The sequence below is a fragment of the Pristiophorus japonicus genome, chromosome 21, assembly GCF_044704955.1.
Source record: "Pristiophorus japonicus isolate sPriJap1 chromosome 21, sPriJap1.hap1, whole genome shotgun sequence".
In the NCBI taxonomy this organism is placed as follows: Eukaryota; Metazoa; Chordata; class Chondrichthyes; family Pristiophoridae; genus Pristiophorus; species Pristiophorus japonicus.
In genome coordinates this window covers 67,718,038-67,739,240 of record NC_091997.1, presented here as the reverse complement: position 1 = coordinate 67,739,240, position 21,203 = coordinate 67,718,038, and the positions used below count along the sequence as shown (strand labels likewise).

General features: G+C 52.4%; 1 protein-coding gene across 1 annotated transcript in view; it reads right to left on the bottom strand.

Moving 5' to 3' along the window:
* Positions 1-12,456: 12,456 nt before the first annotated feature.
* Positions 12,457-21,203, bottom strand: part of igf1ra (insulin-like growth factor 1a receptor) — a 274,532-nt gene continuing 265,785 nt past the window's right edge. Inside the window, exon 21 of the mRNA XM_070864979.1 lies at positions 12,457-17,656. Within this exon, the coding sequence (XP_070721080.1) occupies positions 17,293-17,656 (364 nt within the window). The 3' untranslated portion in view covers positions 12,457-17,292. The remainder of the gene's footprint in view (positions 17,657-21,203) is intronic.

Sequence of the window (21,203 nt, the reverse complement as noted above, 5' to 3'; positions counted from 1 at the left end):
CCATATCGCTCAGAAATCTGTCTATCTCCACCTTAAATATATTCAATGACCCAGCCTCCACAGCTCTCTGGGGCAGAGAATTCCACAGATTTACAACCCTCTGAGAAGAAATTCCTCCTCATCTGTTTTAAATGGGCTGCCCCTTAATCTGAGACTATGCCCCCTAGTTTTAATTTCCCCAATGTGTGGAAATATCCTCTCTGCATCCACCTTGTCGAGCCCCCTCATAATCTTATGTTTCGATAAGATCACCTCTCATTCTTCTGAACTCCAATGAGTATAGGCCCAACCTACTCAACCTATCTTCATAAGTTAACCCCTTCATCTCCAGAATCAACCGAGTGAACCTTCTTTGAACAGCCTCCAATTAAAGTATATCCTTCTTCAAATAAGGAGACCAAAACTGTACGCAGTACTCCAGGTGTGGCCTCACCAATACCCTGTACAGTTGTAGCAGGACTTCTCTGCTTTTATACTCCATCCCCCTTGCAATAAAGGCCAACATTCCATTGTACTTCCTGATCACTTGCTGTACCTGCAGACTAACTTTTTGTGTTTCATGCACAAGGACCCCCAGGTCCCTCTGTACTGCAGCACTTCGCAATGTTTCTCCATTTAAATTATAAATTGCTTTTCTATTTTTTTCTGCCAAAGTGGATAACCTCAAATTTTCCCACATTATACTTCATCTGCCGAATTTTTTCCCACTCACCTAGCCTGTCTATATCCCTTTGCAGATTTTTTGTGTCCTCCTCACAATTTCCTTTCCCTCCCATCTTTGTATCATCAGCAAACTTGGCTACATTACACTCGGTCCCTTCATCCAAGTCATTAATTGCATTTCTATAGCGCTTTTCACAACCTCAGGATGTCCCAAAGCGCTTTACAGCCAACAAAGTAATTTTTTGACGTGCAGTCGTTGTTGTAATGTGGGAAACGCGGCAGCCAATCTGCGCACAGCAAGCTCCCACAATGCGATAACGGCCAGAAAATATAGTTTTTTAATTGTTGGTTGAGGGATAAATATTGGCCCCAGGACACATGGGGATAACTCCCCTGCTCTTCTTCGAAATAGTGCCATGGGATCTTTTACATCCACCTGAGAGAACAGACGGGGCCTCGGTTTAATGTCTCATCCGAAAAACAGCACCTCCAACAGTGCGGCGCTCCCTCAGTACTGCCCCTCCGACAGTGCGGCACTCCCTCAGCACTGCCCCTCCGACAGTGCAGCACTCCCTCAGTACTGCACCGGAGAGTCAGCCTAGATTTATGTGCTCAAGTCTCTGGAATGGTGCCTGAACGCACAACTTGGGATTGGCTGTAATGCCTGTCTCCCGGGCAATAGTCACCATCACTCTGCTGCCCCGTGTCCTAACTCGCACCGAGTCCCGCTCACCCATCACCCCCTGTGCTCGCTGCCTCGTGTCCTAACTCGCACCGAGTCCCGCTCACCCATCAACCCGTGCTTGCTGCCTCGTGTCCTAACTCGCACCGAGTCCCGCTCACCCATCACCCACTGTGCTCGCTGCCTCGTGTCCTAACTTGCACCGAGTCCCACTCACCCATCACCCCCTGTGCTCGCTGACCTACACTGGCTCCCGGTTAAGCAACGCTTCGATTTCAAAATTTTAATCTTGTTTACAAATCCCTCCATGGCCCTCACCCCTCCCTATCTCTGCAATCTCCTCCAGCCCCACAACACCAGCCCCCCTGCCCCCGAGATGTCTGCGCTCCTCTAATTCTGCCCTCTTGAGCAACCCATGATTATAATCGCTCAATGATCGGTGGCTGTGCCTTTAGCAGCCAAGCCAAGCTCTGGAACTCCCTCCTTAAACCTCTCCGCCTCTCTCTCTTTCCTCCTTTAAGATGCTCCTTAAAACCTCCCTCTTTGTCCAAGCTTTTGGTCACCTGCGCTAATTTCATCTCATCTGGCTCGCTGTCAAATTTATCTGTTTTGTCTTATAACACTCCTGTGAAGCGCCTTGGGCCGTTTTACCTCGTTAAAGGCGCTATATAAATACAAGTTGTTGTTGTTGTCACGGTCACATGGTCAGTGGGCACCTGGGCCAGTTATTGGCAGGCAGAAAGCGCCTGTGGAACTCCACCCCGATCAAGAGTCAGCAAAGCGAAAGCCTCCAGATATAGTGCCGGGAAAAAGAGTATTGCCTTGTTGCAACAGCTCACCACGTCTCTCCAGTGCAGCCTGAAGCGTTACGCATGCAAGGAATTGCTTTGAAGTGCAGACGTTGCTGATTTGTCGGCAAACGCGGTGGCCATTTTGTGCACAGCAAGACCCCAGAGGCAGCGACGCGATCCGTTCTTTATGCTCGTATGAAGATTTCCACAAATAGAACGAATATTGCACGTTACATTACTTGCCTTGATTGCATCTTCTGCCTCCCAAAAGCAAATCGACGGGTTGCGCTGGAGGTGAAGTCACAGATCCCCAGCATCTTGCTGCTCGATAGGAAGTCCCGCGACCCTTGGCCAGGGCGGCAGTCTGTACCCGAGACTGTAGCGGCTTGAACAGCTTTGCTCCACTGCTATACACCACACACATTGCCCCAACAGGGCAAACTGCCACCAAGTTTGGGGTTAAACCCCCTTTTTGTTGGTTGAATGTATCCCAATGGGCTCCCGAGATGTCTGCTCTCCTCTAATTCTGCCCTCCTGAGCATCCCTGATTATAATCGCTCCACCATCGGTGGCCGTGCCTTCAGTTGCCTGGGCCCCAAGCTCTGAAACTCCCTCCCTAAACCTCACTATCCTCCTTCAAGATGCTCCTTAAAACCTACCTCTTTGTCCAAGTTTTTGGTCACCTGCCTTAATTTCGCTTTATGCAGCTCAGTGACAATTAAAAAAAAATTGATAACTTTACCGTGAAGCACCTTGGGACGTTTCACTATGTTAAAGGCGCTATATAAATCCAGGTTGTTGCTGTCTGCCGAGCCACCATGTTCCGTTGTAAAGTACCCTGGTCGTACACCTTCCACCCCCAAACATTCAATCCTTTGGACATTTAGGAAGATGACTTGCATTTATATAGCGCCTTTCACGACCACCCGACATCCCAAAGCGCTTTACAGCCAATGAAGTACTTTTGGAGTGTAGTCACTGTTGTAATGTGGGAAACGCGGCAGCCAATTTGCGCACAGCAAGCTCCCACACACAGCAATGTGACGATGACCAGATAATCTGTTTTAGTGATGTTGGTTGAGGGATAAATATTGGCCCCAGGACACCGGGGAGAACTCCCCTGCTCTTCTTCGAAATAATGCCGTGGGATCTTTTACATCCACCTGAGAGAGCAGACGGGGCCTCGGTTTAACGTCTCATCTGAAAGACGGCACCTCTGACAGTGCAGCATTCCCTCAGTACTGCCCCTCCGACAGTGCGGCACTCCCTCAGCACTGCCCCTCCGACAGTGCGGCACTCCCTCAGCACTGCCCCTCCGACAGTGCGGTGCTCCCTCAGTACTGCCCCTCCGACAGTGCAGCACTCTCTCAGCACTGCCCCGCCGACAGTGCGGCGCTCCCTCAATACTGCCCCTCCGACAGTGCGGTGCTCCCTCAGTAATGCCCCTCCGACAGTGCGGCGCTCCCTCAGTACTGCCCCTCCGACAGTGCAGCACTCCCTCAGTACTGCCTCTCCGACAGTGCGGCACTCCCTCAGCACCGCCCCTCCGACAGTGTGGCGCTCCCTCAGCACCGCCCCTCCGACAGTGTGGCGCTCCCTCAGCACTGCACTGGAGTGTCAGCCTAGATTTTTGTGCTCAAGTCTCTAGAGCAGGACTTGAACCCACGACCTTCTGACTCAGAGACACTTTCAGTTGATACCTGTGGTGTTCCGTATGATAGTAGAGTAACATTGTCTGTTGATTGAGGGTTAAATATTGGCCAGGACACCAGGGATAACATCCCTGGTCTTCAAAATAGTGCCATCGGATCTGTTACGTCCACCCGAGAGGGCAGACGGGGCCTCGGTTTAACGTCTCATCCGAACGATGTCTTTCCAGAGGGGAGTCAGGAAGCACAGTTTCCACACAAAGGGTAATGGAAATCGGGAACTGTCCCCCTCCCCCAAAAGGCTGTGGAAGCTGGGGACCAATCAGAACTTTTGAGACGGAGGTAAGATTTATTAGGTAAGAGCATCAAGGGATATGGGGTAAACCAGCCCATTGGTTCCTTGCCTGTGGGCATCGCTGGCCAGGCCGGTATTTATTGCCCATCCCTAATCGCCCCTTGAGAAGGTGGTGGTGAGCCGCCTTCTTGAACCGCTGCAGTCCGTGTGGTGAAGGTGCTCCCACAGTGCTGTTAGGGAGGGAGTTCCAGGATTGTGACCCAGCGACGATGAAGGAACGGCCGATATATTCCCAAGTCAGGATGGTGTGACTGGGAGGGGAACGTGGAGGTGGTGGTGTTCCCATGCGCCTGCTGCCCTTGTCCTTACTACAAGGGGAATCAAGGGGTATGGTGAGAAAGCAGGAATGGGGTACTGAAGTTGCATGTTCAGCCATGAACTCATTGAATGGCGGTGCAGGCTCGAAGGGCTGAATGGCCTACTCCTGCATCTATTTTCTATGTCTATGTTTCTATGTCCTTCGAGGTGATAGAGGTCGCGGGTTTGGGAGGTGCTGCCGAAGAAGCCTTGGCGAGTTGCTACAGTGATTCTTGTAGATGGTGCACAATCTGGCAGGAAGATCTCAAAGAAGTAGAGACAGACACAACATCAAACCAGCAGAAGGTTTTTGCATACAGATTTTATTTAACTTAAATCTTGTTCTGTAACTACTAGAGAAAAGCCAAGTGTGCAGAAACTAGTATAGCTTTAGCCTCAGCCGGTCAAAATAGACAAGTTTTTTTCCCTCTTGAATGAAAAGATTCCATAATATATCGAAATAACAGGAATAAATTCTTACAACAGAATATACAAAACATTTGAATTTTTTTTAAACCAACGAATCAAATCTCATATAAACACAGGAATTGTATGAATAATTTACACACAGCAAGTCATTTTTTTTGTATTTAACAAATTAGCCATCTTTACTGCTCAATTAAAAAAAAAAATTAATCATTTAAGTAACGACTTGTGGGGTGGCGGGGGAAGGGATGGGACAAACCATTCTTGTTATCCGTCATCTAAATGTGTTCACCATTCCCGCCAGGAGGTAGTAGGAATCGCTGGTCAGTCTTATCGGTTAGTGTCTGCACCAAACTGTACAATGAGTGTTTGCTTTTTTTTTTAAACAATATACAAGGACACGACTCGAGGATTCGAACAACGCCAGACTGCAGATACAGAGCTGCACCTCCCTCCTTCCGAGAGGTCTGGCCAGCATTGAGGACCCACCCAGAATAAAATGATCATCTCCAGACTCGACGGCGGAGTCTGACGATATTCCCCCAGACTCGCTCTACCGGTGGCGCAGTAATTAAGTGCCCTTCTATTCCCAACTGCCTCGCTTCAACCCGGACAGAGACAGCCGCCAACGGCAACTCGTTCCGGCCAGCTCTGTCCCTCCGCCATTTTGCTGGCCTGGGATACGCTTCCGTTTCTACATCCCTCGCGCTCCCTGGTCGAGGCGGCCCGTGGAAAACCGACCCTTCCTCGTTTGGGGGGAAAAAAAAAACGAGACTGGTGCTCCCCAACATAAAGTACCAAAAACTACCCCCCCTCGCCCCCCGGATCATGTCAACTGCAATGAACAGTTACTGGTACATCACTACACGTACACAGAACCGTGTCTCAGCCTCGCTGTTGCCTGGGATCCCGGGATACAAACCATCGCCGTTCCTTTACGCTCGGCAACTCGTTCGCCCCCAAAATCACTCCCAGAATGTTCAATTCCGGGTTTTTTGTTGTACACCCAAAATGTTCCGGAGCGCGTTACCTGTCGATTCAGAAGATGCACCAGTGTGGCTATGTAGACCACACCCAGGACACAGTGCGTTACCATCTGCGCTCCCCTCCCTCCCTCTCCTTTTAGCCTCAAGGGAAAGGGAGAGCATCCCGTGATCCTACATTGTCGTACCCGTTGGTCGGGGCCATTGGTCGAACTTCAGATACAATGATCAATAGCCAATGTGATGGTGTCCATGTTGCATGTACTTACCCCTCTGCAGAAACTCCTTCAACAAACCCCCCCCCCCCCCCCCTCTTTAACTTCAATGTTATGTTCTAGACTCCGCCCCTGCTTCAACTCAGAGGAAAGGACAATCTGGGTAACCGGATTAGTCAGCAAGAAATAATACCACTCTGTGATTGGCTGGCCCAGGGATAGGGAAGGAGTCTTCAGTTTGGATAAGTGGAGTTGGGGATGTGGGGGAGAGTTGCTATCAGTCATCTAATGTGTTCACCATTCCCGCCAGGAGATAGTAGGAATCTCTGGCTCCCAGCCGTGTTTTCTCCAAAGGCGGACAATACCTGCACGAGAGAGTTCAGCCTGGGCCTGAAGCCCTTGACGAAACTGCTCCAAACAGACATGGTGACAGTTGACCTAATTTGACTCCTGAACATACACTCTGTTCATCAGCTGAAGAGTAAGGAAAATCCCATTGTTTTTAGAGAATTCCCCCCCAACTCCCCATCTATAATCTCTGTCCCTTTCCCCCTTCTCTCCTGAAGGCACAGAATCCATTTGGGTCCGGGGGCGGGGGGGCCCACAGGTTCCAAGAGCCCTCTCGGGCAGTGCCCACACGAGACCACCAACGGGTATCCCTAATTCTGTCCTCATTCAAACTCAGCATGGCGAGGGGAGGGGGGGGGAAATCAGGCAGGGAAACCAGCCCAACTTACCCCCCCCACCTCCAGCCCAGGGGCGGAGGAGGGCCTCTGTACTTGCCCCAAATTGCCAAAGGCACTTTTCATTTTGGCAGCTGAATTAGATTCCGAGTGGGCACAAGCAGTAGTGGGCCGTGGGCCAGCCACAACTTGGAAGCTGCAATGGGGGTGAGGGTACTTCCTGCTCTGGCCCCGATGGGAGGTCCAGCTGTGAGCACAGACAGCAACGGGAGTAACACTCAACGATAAACATACCCGTAAACTACTGCCGATAACGGACTTGAGACAGGTTGGCTTTTCTCTCGACCTTTAGCCGATCCGAGAATGTTGTTCCACCATACACCACAACAGGTCCCCGATACGCTAAAATGAAGGAGAACTGCCCGTCTTCGCGTTCGTTACCGGCCCACGTGGATTTTGAAGTTTGATCCGATCTCTTCTCTTGGTTGCAAATTAACTTAAAAATAAAAAATGGGTTCAAATCAAAGCCAGCCAGTCACCTGAGCGGTAAAGGCGTTCAGTCTCCCGGTTACAGCACTGGGTGCAGAGATCGTGTCTGGACTGTCGCACTGAACTTAGCTACCCGAGGGGCCAAGTGGCGAGAATTCACAGCCAGAGGGCAGGATGTGTCATGTTGGGGAGCGGGGTGGGGGCATGAGATGATGCATCTAGGCAAAACGGGGGACTTTTCCCAATCCCAAAGTTGATTACCGAGCCAGCCAATAAGGAGTAGCGTTTATGAAGCTGTCTGCAGAGTCGGTGGCCCTGTCCTCCTGGCTGAAGCCCTGCAGCGCAGAGGCAAGGCAGGCAGGAGATGAGCGACAAACGATGAGCCATGTGTATCGCATCGGTTTCACTGAAGGAAGGCGGTATCAGAGATGCCACAATTGTACAGCAATGACATAATTCACACTCGATAATTGTACCAATCAGATCGGGGTCGGGACAAGGCATTGTCCCTGTAAAATCTCCCAACACAAATATTAAACCATAGGACAACACTACAAAGTGTATTATATAATATTTTTGGACCAAACTGGATTGGTTTACTCAACCATGCTGGTCTCTCTACCTTGAGGTATCCCTTCTGTTTGGCCTGATATACATGGATATCTTTATTAATTTTGATACAAAAATTATGAAAGGACTCCCCTCGACATTATTATATTTTCAGGATTTTTCCTTAACCTCCTGCTAATTCTCAAATGATATATATATTTATATTTAATTATCCGATAAGCCAGTGAAACGAAGAGAGGGGTGATATACGCCAAGCTGCTCGGGTCATGAACTTTGTCGGGGTCGGGGGGTCGTGGCAATGCACAACCTTTCGAGGGACAGATCAGAAAATGGTCCTTAAAGCCAGCGTACCGTCGGGCTGCTGTGTAGAGTAACACCACCCATTTCCCTCGCTGGTTGCGTTTCTGTCCGTGCGCTCACTCCGGCCATTGGCTCGACAGCATCTCGCTAACCTTGCCCCAGTGTCAGATCGCTAAATTAATCACACCAATTAAATTTCCCCCCACCTCACAAACAATAACCTGGGAATAATATCAAGTGCACAACACGATGTTGAAATAGGCCACATTCGGACAGTCGCAACAACTCCCACAACAATGACGGCAATTGTGGTCCGTGTAATGTGGACCAGATACAGTTTGGGGGGGTGGTGGGAGAAAGGGAGATTACATCTGTACCTGTCCAAATGTAACTTGGATCAACTTAATCAAGTTAGGCCACAGCTGGAGTACTGCGTGCAGTTCTGGTCACCACATTGCAGGAAAGATGTGATTGCACTGGAGAGGGTGCAGAGGAGATTTACGAGGATGTTGCCTGGATTGGAGAATTTTAGCTACGAGGAAAGATTGGAGAGGCTGGGGTTGTTTTCTTTGGAACAGAGGAGGCTGAGGGGAGACCTGATTGAGGTGTATAAAATTATGAGGGGCCTGGATAGAGTGGATAGGAAGGACCTGTTTCCCTTAGCAGAGGGGTCAACAACCAAGGAATTGGTTGGCGGTTTTAGAGGGGCTTTGAGGGGAAATTTCTTCACCCAGAGGGTGGTGGGGGTCTGGAACTCACGGCCTGAAAGGGTGGTAGAGGCAGAAACCCTCACCACATTTAAAAAGTACCTAGATGTGCACTTGAAGTGCCGTAACCGACAGGGCTACGGACCGAGAGCTAGAAAGTGGGATTGGGCTGGGTAGCTCTTGGTCGGCCGGAACGGACACGATGGGCCAAATGGCCTCCTTCTTTGCTGTAAATGTCTGAGATTCTGTGACCAATGGAAGGGGAATGTTATTTAAGTATCAGCCTCGGTGTGTGGAATAAATAGTTGGGATGCCGAAGGTACAAGTTGCCGGGAGGTGATGGAGATGCTAGTTTCTGGAACTGACCCTGCAGTAACTACGATGCCCGCCTGTGTGTGGCACACCTGGCCAGCTCTCACTTGCTCGAGATCTCACTAGAATAATCCCCAGTGTCCCCGTGCTGCGATCTTTGGTCTGTTTTTGAGATACCATTTTTGCCGGGGAGAGAGACAGGAAAGTAACTTAAAAAAAAAATTATAAAATAAATATAAACAGCCGCGAAGGTCTTTTGAGATCAACTGGATTTCTGCACTGAATATAAGCACTGGGTATTAATGGGGCTGAAATATAAACACAAACCCACAAATGCTGGAAACACATACATCCAGCACAGAAAATATACCGTGACTGTGAGCAGCGAACGTCTCGGTAGTTTGCTCACTGCTGACTTGCTCTGCTGTGTATTCCCTTTCTCCCTGTGCTGATATGGTGGTTATGCTGCAATATCAGTGCAAGACCGTATTTCGTGTAGCTGGGCTAGTGAAGATATTCCGACTCTCTCAAGCCTCTGCCTGACTTGGTGCTGGGTGACCCAGTGTTCAAAGCTGCTGTTATACGCGCTCTGCTTTACCGCACACTCTGAGGTGGGAGATGGGGGGGAGGGGGAGCACGCGCGCTGTTAAATCCGGCTTGGGGAGTCTTTTGCTGGTATAAGGGTATGTGATTGCCAACATCAATCTGGCTTACCTGTCGAGGCGACACACAAGTGCTTGGAAATCTCCCCTCTGTCCGCCCCATTCTGGGGTAAAGCTCTCCGAGGTCCCCCCACCCCGAGAGCCACCACACCCGTTGTAGGCTGTTCAGCTACATGGGCATCACACAGCCGAGCGCCGTCCTGTTCTCACCCGGCATGCACGCATTGCGGAGCGACAGGGAGCAGGAACCCTGGCTAACGTCTATTCCCCACCCTCTCAACAGGGACACCCTCACCTCCAACCCGAAGGGAGCTAACTCGTCCTGGACCTGGGGGGGAGTACCTGGGCCGAAGTATCGTGGTGTTGGAAGCTCAGAGAAAAAAAAAACACTTTGGGTTTTCGCCCGCGGAGCCGTCAGCACGCGAGGACTAACCCGACGCAAGCATCTGCCGTCAACGCTTTCTTTCGAGCCAGTTTACTTGCGTGGAGCGGGAGGCAACACGGGGCCTGGCTTAAACCCGCGCCCTACTTGGGGAGGGTAGTCTATGGCTGGGCAGCAGCCTGCCCCGGCACTCCCAGGTTCCCCTCCGCCCTGCGCGTTAAACTGTCGATGCAAGGCCTCAGTAATTACGCCACCGGTTGTCCGCGAACTGACGCCCAACCCTCTCGCGGGATGCTCCTTTCTATTCGCGCTGTCCGATCGCAGGCAGCAAACCTCGTTAAGCTAACGGTTCAACGCAGGAAGGTTTCACGTTAGCGCCGGGCGCGAGACGGTGAGCGGCACGCGCTAACTTCGAGGCCCCCAAATCAGGACCGGCTCCTTCCCTCGGGGCGGATCTGGAGTGTAATAAAAGCCGCGACAAGCTTCCAAAAAGGCCGCAACGCCCTCAACCCGAGCAGTGGACGCGTGGCGACTTTCAGCGCGTTATTACCAAGGGGACGCGCGTTGGGGGGATATGGTCAACGCCAACACGAGACATCGTCAGCTGAGCAACAGGCCTCCTGGGGACCTGTGACACCGGGCTGGTTTCCAACCGGAATTACCGGCGTGGGAGAATGCCGAGGGGGTGAAAGGGGGAGGGTTTTATGCGAGGGGGAAGGTCTATCTGGTCGACACAGAACGGACACAGCCCAAAATCAAAAATCCAGCCAGGCGGTTTGAAAGATGTGCCCCCGTTAGAAATACACACAAAGAATCAAGAATCTTATTTTGTTTTTGCAGGGAGCCTCCCGATTCAGTTTAGGGTTTTTGCTCGCCCCCTCCCAAGGTAGATACTACGTACAACTTCGGTCGGCCAACAAGTAGAGACATGGTCCCTTTAAGCAGCTCGGGACCACACCCACAAGCCGTTTTCCCGGGTCGGTCACACGATGGGGGCATCGCGGCAAAGCGCTTTCAAACGAACGCCGCACTTTGCCCAGATGACCGCCGTGCTGGTAGTCATTTTTTTTTCTCGTTTTCTTTTTGAAATAATTTTTTTCTCTCTCTCGAATACAGATGTCATCTGAAAAATCGACGATATTGTAAATCAGACAGTTCAACAAACATTCGTAACCAGCTTGTGATCTGAGGGTCAATGGTTGTGATAATCAATATGTGCGACGCTGGGGGGGGGGGAATTGGTTGCTAGGTCAGGAGGTCCCCAGTTTCATGTCCGAACCCTGAACCTTCCCCCCCCCTCCCCCAGCAGAGACAATGGCTTCAACCTCATCTTGGGGGGGGGGGGCTTGCTTCAAAATATCCCACCAAGTAATTCCAAAAACTCCCAAGTATTAGCCATTACCCTCTTCAGTGGCCAATTAAAAAAACTTTTTTTTTTTTTTTTGAGCGCCTTCGCCTTGTTTTTCCTCCTGCGTGACAGGAATAGAGTCATCACTTCCCCTCCACGCCAGCCCCCCCATGAATTCTCTCCACATCTTTCCGAAAAAGAGACCCTTGCTGGGACGCGTGTCCGGCTGACGAGGCAACCCGGCGGCCAGTGGTCTGAGCGGCGTCCGCCTTTGGTCACACGCGCGAACCCCGGGCGGGCTATTCGACCTGGAGGGGCGTCGCCAACACACACCGCAAAGGAACGTCTTCTTATCCGGGGGGGGGGGGGGGGAATTGAATTCGGAAGCTGGGTGTCCGTACCTGGCCCCGGCCGTGTACCTGTCCGGTCAACCAACTCAGAGGCAACAGTCACCGTGGCAAATTAACACCCAGAAAATAACCGCAATGGCTTCGTAGCGGCTGGAATAAGGAGCAGCAAATTCCACACTTTGTATATAATCGTTACATTTTTTAAATGGGCCAATCCAAGTATCCGGACCATGAAATCACAGCTTGAGAAGCCGGATAAATGCTGCCAGCTCTTGGGGCGAGGGGAAAAAGCCCTTCACAAGGATTGCTTCGGACCGAGACCACCTTCATCAGTTTCCTGTTGTACATTATTGCTGTTTTACTTGTTGTAATGTTTTAAGTTACGATTCCCTTCCTCGCTCCCTCACTTAAGGCTCAATTTCCGGGGCCATCCCCTTCCCCAGCTCGGAGCTCGGTCCCCTGTCCCCAGCTCGGAGCTCGGTCCCCTGTCCCCAGCCCGGAGCTTGGTCCCCTGTCCCCAGCCCGGAGCTCGGTCCCGTCCCCAACTTGGAGCTCCGGCCCCAACTTGGAGCTCGGCCCCCTGTCCCCCAGCTCGGAGCCCCGGCTCCCCTGTCCTCAGCTTGGAGCCCAGGCCCCGTGTCCCCAACTCGGAGCCCAGGATCCCCTGTCCCCAGCTGGGAGCCCAGGTCCCCCCTGTCCCCAGCTCGGAGCCTAGGCCCCCTGTCCTCAGCTTGGAGCCCCGGCTCCCCTGTCCTCAGCTTGGAGCCAGGCCCCACATCTGGTATAAAAACACTCAGTAACCTCGAAGATATCAATGGGTCACCGCCGATCTCTCTGGTGTGTGCAGAGGAGATGGAGGGAAGAAAAGAGAATTCACCGGGTTGTGACAACAGACTCGAATGATCAAGGCCATGGATGCCAGCTCATTTTAGTTGACACTTTGTCAATAGTTTATGGGTTAACGGGTAGAGAATGGGGTGTCTTTATCGTACAGCCTAGATTAGACATTGGTCACTTGGCCTCCTGCATCTTTAGGCCGCACAAACGCCCCAGGACGCAGTGAATGGACACGGGCAGGGAGTCGGGATGGAGGGCCAGCATCAGGCAGGCCGTTTGGTTCCACATCCAGTCTTTGGATCAAACTACAGGCCGCGATCTGCCCCACTCTGTCCTTCGCTGTTTGGTGAGGGCGCTCTGGACAATGGGAACTGACCCGAGGTACTAGGATAGGCCTTTCTAGAAACACGATACAGTGTAAACCAGAAGATACCGCACCAGGTCAATCCAATTCTGCCCGACCTGGCTATAGCCAGCCTCCTGCCCTCGGGCTAGCCCTGGGAGTCAAGGGTTACGGGGAGCGGGCAGGGAAGTGGAGCCGAGTCCATGATCAGAACAGCCGCGATCTCATTGAATGGCGGAGCAGGCTCGAGGGGCCGAATGGCCGACTCCTGCTCCTATGTTCTAACGTGGGCTGATTAAACTGGGGGATTGCCGCTTACATCTCGGTTAGAAAGTAGGCGCCAACGGGCTGGGATCGACGTGCCCGGTTTTACACGGTGTAACCGGGAGATCAAGCGGCCCTCCTGCTCCCTGGACACGACAGGATGGGGAAAGGGAGACGCCCGGGACTTTCCTGTATCTCCCCTCATGCAGACAGGGAGCTGGTCCTGCAACATTTTGGCAGAATAGAAAAAGAAAATATTAGTGAAGCCATTTTAGAATTATTTGGGCACCGGGGATCAACTTGTCGAATTCTCCACTCCCGTTTGGGGGGGGGGGGGGGGGGGGGTGGAAAAAACACCCCAAAAAGTGTAGAAATAAAATGAAATGGGGTACAATACTGACCCCGGCCCCCCCCTCTCTCCTCACAACCAAAATTAACGCGCATAAAACACACAGTGCGCGCGTGCGCTCACATCAAAAGCGGTTGCCACGGGTAACTGCGGTGAGCCACTCGATAAACGGTAACACCACCCCTGACAGACATGTGGGGGGGGGGGGTCCAGACCCTCGAGGCCAGCTTGCAGCTAGTTAACTGACCTTTAACCCTTGCCCCTTGCCCCCACCCACCCCGACAAAGCTGGTGACCTTTGTAGACCGAGCAACCGATCTCCTTTTTCCAAAGACTTTTAAGTGTTATGTGGTTTGTGGATTGTTTTATTGAGGTTTCCCGGAAACGTACTGTCTCTCAGATTGCTGAATGCGAGATGTATTTTATATATAATATAATATATATAAAAAAATAAGAGTGAGGTAGATAAATGCTTAAAAACATCGACGAAAAAAAAACATAATTGTCCCCCTTGTCAGGTAACATTTAAAATACAACTCATCTATCAGTACTGATTTCAATTTGGGGCATTTTACAGTGATCTTAACTGATATTACAAAATAAATTACAAAAAAATATCCTACATAGATTACCTTTTTAATTAACAGAGATCCAGAATCATGCTATGGGACAGTGGCAAAACAAATTAAAAGCCAGGAACTATTTTAAGAAAGGTATAGCCAAAAAAAGACACTACAAACTTTTTTTTTTAACCTCCGGTCACAATTATCAGTCATTATCGATTCGTATTTTTCTTTTTTTTTTTGCTCTTGTACTTAAGTTAACGTCCTCCCATGTCCAGGTGGGAGGGGGCAGTGTCCTTTGAACAAAAGCCCCCTCAATAATGAACACCTCCACCGGCCCTTTCGAACACGGCGGAGAGCACGAGCGAGCACGTCAAAGCCCAACTTCGTGACGTCGCGTGTTGCTAATCGCAGCGCTGTCCCCTTTTAACTTGGGTTTCAAATAACTTGACAGAGGTTCAGTTAAGCGGCCTTAACCGCTTCCCAGCACCCCCCCCCCACCCTCAAACCCCCATGTTCCCTGGCAAAAGGGGGAAGAGGGCTACGGGGAAAGTCGTGACAAAGCACAAAATATCAGGAGGCGATGGGTCGCGAAAACCCCCCCCACCCACGGTGGCTTTGCGTTGGACTTTCTCAACGGCTGAGGAATGGTGGCAGGAACTCGGGTAGCGAGCAACTTCACCCAGAGCCTGGAAAACAAAAATTTGATATCCTGAGGTCAGGAAAAGGGGTGGGGGGCACTTTGAGTTGCCCCTCAATCCCGGTGTGGTTGAATGTGGGCCCGGTTACGATAAAGTGAAGCCTTTCACTGTAGGCCGAACTGCGTGTATATATATATATATATATATATATATATACACACATTTTTTTTTAAACTTGAACCTCTACCTTTCCTGATGTTTAGACTTCACTGCCTCGTTAATATTTTGAGTTTTGGTGATGTTAGACCTTTTTTTTTTACTTTTTAAATGGAGTACTAGGCCGGTTGTTACCAGTGCACTATCAATTTTGGCAAGCTGATATATTTATTAATCGCCATTGCTCCTGATTGCTTCGTGCTAACGGCAACCTATCACTTTAAATCATACAACCCATATATATATATATATAAAAAAAAACAAGAACGCCGGCTGCCATGTCAGATTTTAACAAGAGCGTAGAGTCAGTAAATGGACAACCACAAAATGGCCGCCCTTCCGGCCTACTAAAGCCTCATTCTGGTAATAATTGGGAAAAAAAAGATAAGATATGCAGCCAAAAATAACAAAAAAAACCAATCTTGTATTCGAAGTTGAGCTGTCAGAATAACTAACCCAGTTTGGTGGAAACAAATAAAGGCCTGCGTCTTTTGGGGGAAGGAGAGAGCAAACAAATTCGACATAGGAACAAAATGAACATTGAAACACTGAGAAAGACATGTACTAGTATTAAACTGTTTGACCTGAGTATATATTTTTTTTGACGCCCTGTACTGATTCAGACGCAAGTTCTCTCAAAAGAAGAAAAAACGTTTTCTGTCCGGCTACGTTATATAATCACTTGAGGAAAAAAAAATAAAACGGTTCGCAATCGTGTGCTGAGCTAAGGTGTCACAGGTAACAAAACGGAAGGAAATGTCTCCTGGTTTTTTTTTCTGTACATTTTTTTTTCTTAAAAAAGGCGGCGATGGCAGTCCGTGACGAGACCGCGCGATCGGAACGATTAACAGGAAAGGAAATGAAAAAAGTCGATTTGAACTGTTGTACAAAGCCTTAATTAAGAAACTGGTTGAAGGAACAAAATGGAAGTGGGGAGTGGGTGGGGGGAGGAGAGGGAGGGACTGGGGGGCGGGGGAGCGGCAGAGGCCAGAAGGTAAAGTTGATTTCATCCCCAGAGTTAAGGAGGAAAAAAAAATTATAGCAGCTTTTTTTCAAAGACAGATGGATAATAAACCATAAACGTTATAAAAGTGACACAACAAGTATTCAAAGAATCAATGGTCAAACATAGAACTGCAAGACCCATTCACTAGAATTCTAATGTAATAGCACTGAACACGTCAGAGAATACTAAGCACTTAACTGCTTCTTTTTTTGTCTTTCTTGCTTTCTCTCTCGCTGATGTTCCGTTCCGCGGCGCGCACACACACACAGGCGCGCACGCGCTCTCTCTCTCTCTCCCACGAGGGCTCCGAGTCCCTCCTCCATCCTCGTCTCCGTTCCCCTCCCCCTACTCACTGGCGGGTTATGCTCGCCGGTGATCCGGGACCTCCTCCAGACGGCGAGCGGGTTTGTTTTTCTATCGCGCTCTCTCTCGCGCGCTCCCCGTCGGGATTTCCGCTTTAAACTTTGCGCATTAATCCCGGTGTAGATCGACGAGTCGCGCGATGAGGCGCGCGCGAGCGCGGTGTGTGCGTGCGTCCGTCTTTTCCGTGAAACACTTGCTTTTTTTTTTTTCTCTCTCTCTTCTCTTCCCCGTTCCTTCTACGAGTGGAAATACATTTCTTTTTAATAAAACTATTTCTTTTATCTTTTGGCAAAAAATTTGGCAGCAGTACGAGAGAGGATGGGACACCCGAGACACTCTTGTGACGGCCCCAGAAGAGATATGCACTGCCGGTTTCCCAGAAACAGGGAGCGATTGGTTCAAGGGTCAGATCTATTTAAACAAAAAATATATAGATATAACATATATATCTATAAAGACCTGGAGTGAAAGTGCCAGGGATCGGAGAATACCCAGGCAGCATCTCTGATGATAGATATGTTTAGAAGCAGTGAGACCTTGGAACCGAGTGTCTTGCAGCACAAGTTCAGCTGAGCCTCCTGCCGTGGCTCTTGATTAGGTGTTGCCAATAAATTTTTTTGTCCAGAAAAATAAAACCTGTTTGCGTATGAGAAATGAGTGTGGTGACGGTAAAGAGGGTCGCCACTGTGCAGCAATGGCAGTTCCAGATCTGCTGAGATACAGTCAGGTTTTGTCGTGGTGTGTGGGTGTGTGCGTGTCGGGGTTTGTTATTTTTTTTCTTCCTCTTCGTTTCGGGGCGGGGTGTGGGGTGTGGGGAGGGGGTTGGGGGAAGGGGGGGGGGGCGGAATCAGCAGGCTGTCGACTGGGGCAAAGGTAACACCTTCTCGTTCTTCCTCCCGCCGTTCATGTGAGTGTAGGGCTGGCGCTCATCGAAGCTGGCTCGCAGGACCACGCCGGGCCCGTTCTCCACTTTGTGGGTCGAGTGTTTGTCGGAGTGCTGGAGGGTGGAGGACGGGTCGAGGGGGATGCTCTCCATATTGTCTGGCTCCAGCTCAAACTCCTCGACGTCCCGAACCTTGCAGTCCTCGCTGTAGAAGAAGGCCACCTCTTTGAAGGAGGGCTCCAGGTCGGCCTTGATGCTCTGGATGATCTCCATGAAGGCCGGGCGCATCTTGGGGTTGTACTGCCAACACAGGCGCATCAGCTCGAACCTGACCCCCGGGGAGGCGGGCGGAGGGGAGGCAAAGACAATCGAGTTACGCAGCGGCAAAGGGGGGTGGGGAGGGAGGGAGGGGGGGGTACAGCAAAGTCCCGCAGACAGCATCACAAGGTGAGACAAAATAAATCAACTGTTCCTGGGTAACGACAGAACCCGACGGAATAATACAAGGGGCCAGAGCACCCGGGAGAGGCCATAGTCAACCCTGGGCAATGGAGCTGGAGGGGTGGGAGTGGGGGCAGGACGGGGCGCGGGGGAGGAGGAGGAGGGTGCAGGATAGGGGGAGGGGGGAAAAGGGCGGTGGGGAGGTAAAGGGAGTGGGGGCAGGACTGGGGTGCGGGGGGGGGGGGTAAGGGAAGGGGTGGGGGCAGGACATGGGGAGGGGGGGGAAGGAAAGGGGGCAGGGGCGGTGGGGAGGGTAAAGGGAGGGGGGCAGGACAAGGGTGGGGGGGGGGGTAAGGGAAGGGGAGGAGGCAGCTCAGGGGCGCGGGGGGAGAGGGTAAGGGGAGGGGGCAGGACAGGGGGGGGGGAGGGGAGGGGGGCAGGACAAAGAGAAGGGGAGAGAGCAGGACAGGGGGCAGGAAATGGGGGGGGGGAAGGGGAGAAGGGGGCAGGGAGCACAGGAAAGAAGTAGGGGGCTGTAAATGGGGGAAGAGGAGGACGGAGCACAGAATGAATGGGGGGGGGGGGGGGGGAAGGGAGGGGAGATTGGAACGAAGGGGGCTGGGAAAGGCGATGGATGGAAGGAGGACGATTGATGAGAAATAAAGACTTGCATTTATATAGCGCCTTTCATGTCCCAAGGCTTTTTTACAGCCAATGAAATACTTTTGGAGTGTAGTCACTGTTATAATCTGGGAAGCGCGGCAGCCAATTTGCGCACAGCAAGCTCCCACACACAACAATGTGATAATGACCCAGATAATGTTTTTTTTGTTATGTTGAGGGAAGCGTGTGTGGGGGGGGGGGGGGGAAAGAGGGGAGAGAGATCAGGAGAGGCATTTAAAAATCGACTTGAATGTGAACATCTCTCCCAGTGAGGGTGTGTTTGAACAGCGAGAGCTGGGCGATGGGAGATGGAGTGTGGGTGGGTGGGGGTGTGCCTCAGTGCCCTTGCTTAAGGCAAGGACTGGCAGCCAGCGGTCACTCGGTGGTGAGTTCCGCACACGTGTGGGGGGCCAGGTCCAGGGTCGCCTGCAACGACCCGCGGACAACGGAACATACATATCATAAGGAGCAGGAGTCGGCCATTCGGCCCCTCGATAAGATCACCGCTGATCTGATCTTGGCCTCAGCTCCACTTCCCTGCCCACTCCCAATAACCCTTCACTCCCTTATCGTTCAAAAATCTGTCTATCTCCACTTTAAATATATTCAATGACCCAACCTCCACAGTTCTCGGGGGGGGCAGAGAATTCCACAGATTCACAACCCTCTGAGAGAAGAAATTCCTCCTCATCTCCGTCTTAAATGGGCGACCCCTTATTCTGAGATTATGCCCCCAGTTCTAGATTCCCCCCACGAGGAGAAACATCCTCTCTGCATCTACCCTGTCGAGCCCCCTCAGAATCTTATCCGTTTCAATAAGATCACCTCTCAATCTTCTGAACAATGAGTAAAGGCCCAACCTGCTCAACCTTCATAAGACAACCCCCTCATCTCAGGAATCAACCGAGTGAACCTTCTCTGAACAGCCTCCAATGCAAGCGTATCATTCCTTAAATACAGAGACCAGAACTGCACGCAGTACTCCAGGTGTGGCCTCACCAATACCCTGTACAGTTGTAGGATTTCTCTGCTTTTATACTCTATCCCCCCCTTGCAATAAAGGCCAACATTCCATTTGACTGAACGTGTGCCCGATGGACCCCACTGGGGAAAAGCGTTGGGAATGTGAGAGTTCGGGGGCGGGGGTCGGGAGGGGGGGGATGTAGGGAGAAAAGGAAATCTATGATTGAAATACGAATTACGTTAAAAAAAAACTGGCTCAGCGCTCGCGCACTGTCATGCTCTCAGCTGCTGAGCTGAAAGAAAATATAGGCATGCCAGCTGTCCCTGCCTCTCGTCACACAGCAGCCCGGGGGCTTAGTGCTGTGTGGCTGCAGGGGTCAGGGCCAACAAACCGCAGCCAGCAAGTGTGAGTGCCCGAGGGTCTGACATCAGGGGGAGGGGCAGTATGTGATAGCCCGCTCTGGCTCCCTCCCCCTTCCCTCCCCGCTCTGCTCTCCCCCCCCCCCACTCTCTTTGCCCCCCCGTCCCCTGCCCTCGATCACCCCCTCACTGGGATGGACTTGCAGCTACACACCATACGAGGAGCTCAGTGCGTCTCACTGCGGTCTGAGAGTGTGCGCCCGGAGGCTCGCCAAGTGAATCGGTTTTTATAACGCGGTCAAACATGGAGGGAAAAAAAAAACGGCTTTCATTTCAACTCGCGAGAACGTCCCCTTTGGCCAACTCGGCAACGTGTTCAATAAAAGCTACAGCGTTCCCCCTCCCCACAAACTCTGAATGGGGTACTGTTCCCTGGGGGCTGGCTGGCTGCCCACCAAAGATGGCACCTCTGACAGTGCAGCACTCCCTCAGCACTGCCCCTCCGACAGTGCGGCACTCCCTCAGCACTGCCCCTCCGACAGTGCGGCACTCCCTCAGGGGAGAGCGGGAGAGGGGGCGAGGGGAGAGCGGGAGAGGGAGAGCGGAGAGGGGGCGAGGGGAGAGCGGGAGAGGGGGCGAGGGGAGAGCGGGAGAGGGGGCGAGGGGAGAGCGGGAGAGGGGGCTAGGGGAGAGCGGGAGAGGGGGGCTAGGGAGAGCGGGAGAGGGGGCGAGGGAGAGCGGGAGAGGGGCGAGGGGAGAGCGGGAGAGGGGGCGAGGGGAGAGCGGGAGAGGGGCGAGGGGAGAGCGGGAGAGGGGGCGAGGGGAGAGCGGGAGAGGGGGCGAGGGGGAGAGCGGGGAGAGAGGGCGCGAGGGGAGAGGGCAGGGGACGAGGGGAGAGGGGGGGGAGAGCGGGAGAGGGGCGGGAGGGAGAGGGAGAGCGGGCGAGGGGAGAGCGGGAGAGGGGGCGAGGGGAGAGCGGGAGAGGGGGCGAGGGGAGAGCGGGAGAGGGGGCGAGGGGAGAGCGGGAGAGGGGCGAGGGGAGAGCGGGAGAGGGGGCGAGGGGAGAGCGGGAGAGGGGGCGAGGGGAGAGCGGGCGAGGAGAGCGGCGAGGGGAGAGCGGGAGAGGGGGCGAGGGGAGAGCGGGAGAGCGGGAGAGGGGGCGAGGGGAGAGCGGGAGAGCGGGAGAGGGGGCGAGGGGAGAGCGGGCGAGGGGAGAGCGGGCGAGGGGAGAGCGGGAGAGGGGGCGAGGGGAGAGCGGGAGAGGGGAGAGGGGGCGAGGGGAGAGGGCGAGGGGAGAGGGGAGAGGGGGCGAGGGGAGAGCGGGAGAGGGGGCGAGGGAGAGGGGAGAGCGGGAGAGGGGGCGAGGGGGAGAGCGGGAGAGGGGGCGAGGGGAGGGGAGAGCGGGAGAGGGGCGGAGGGGAGAGCGGGGAGAGGGGGCGAGGGGTGAG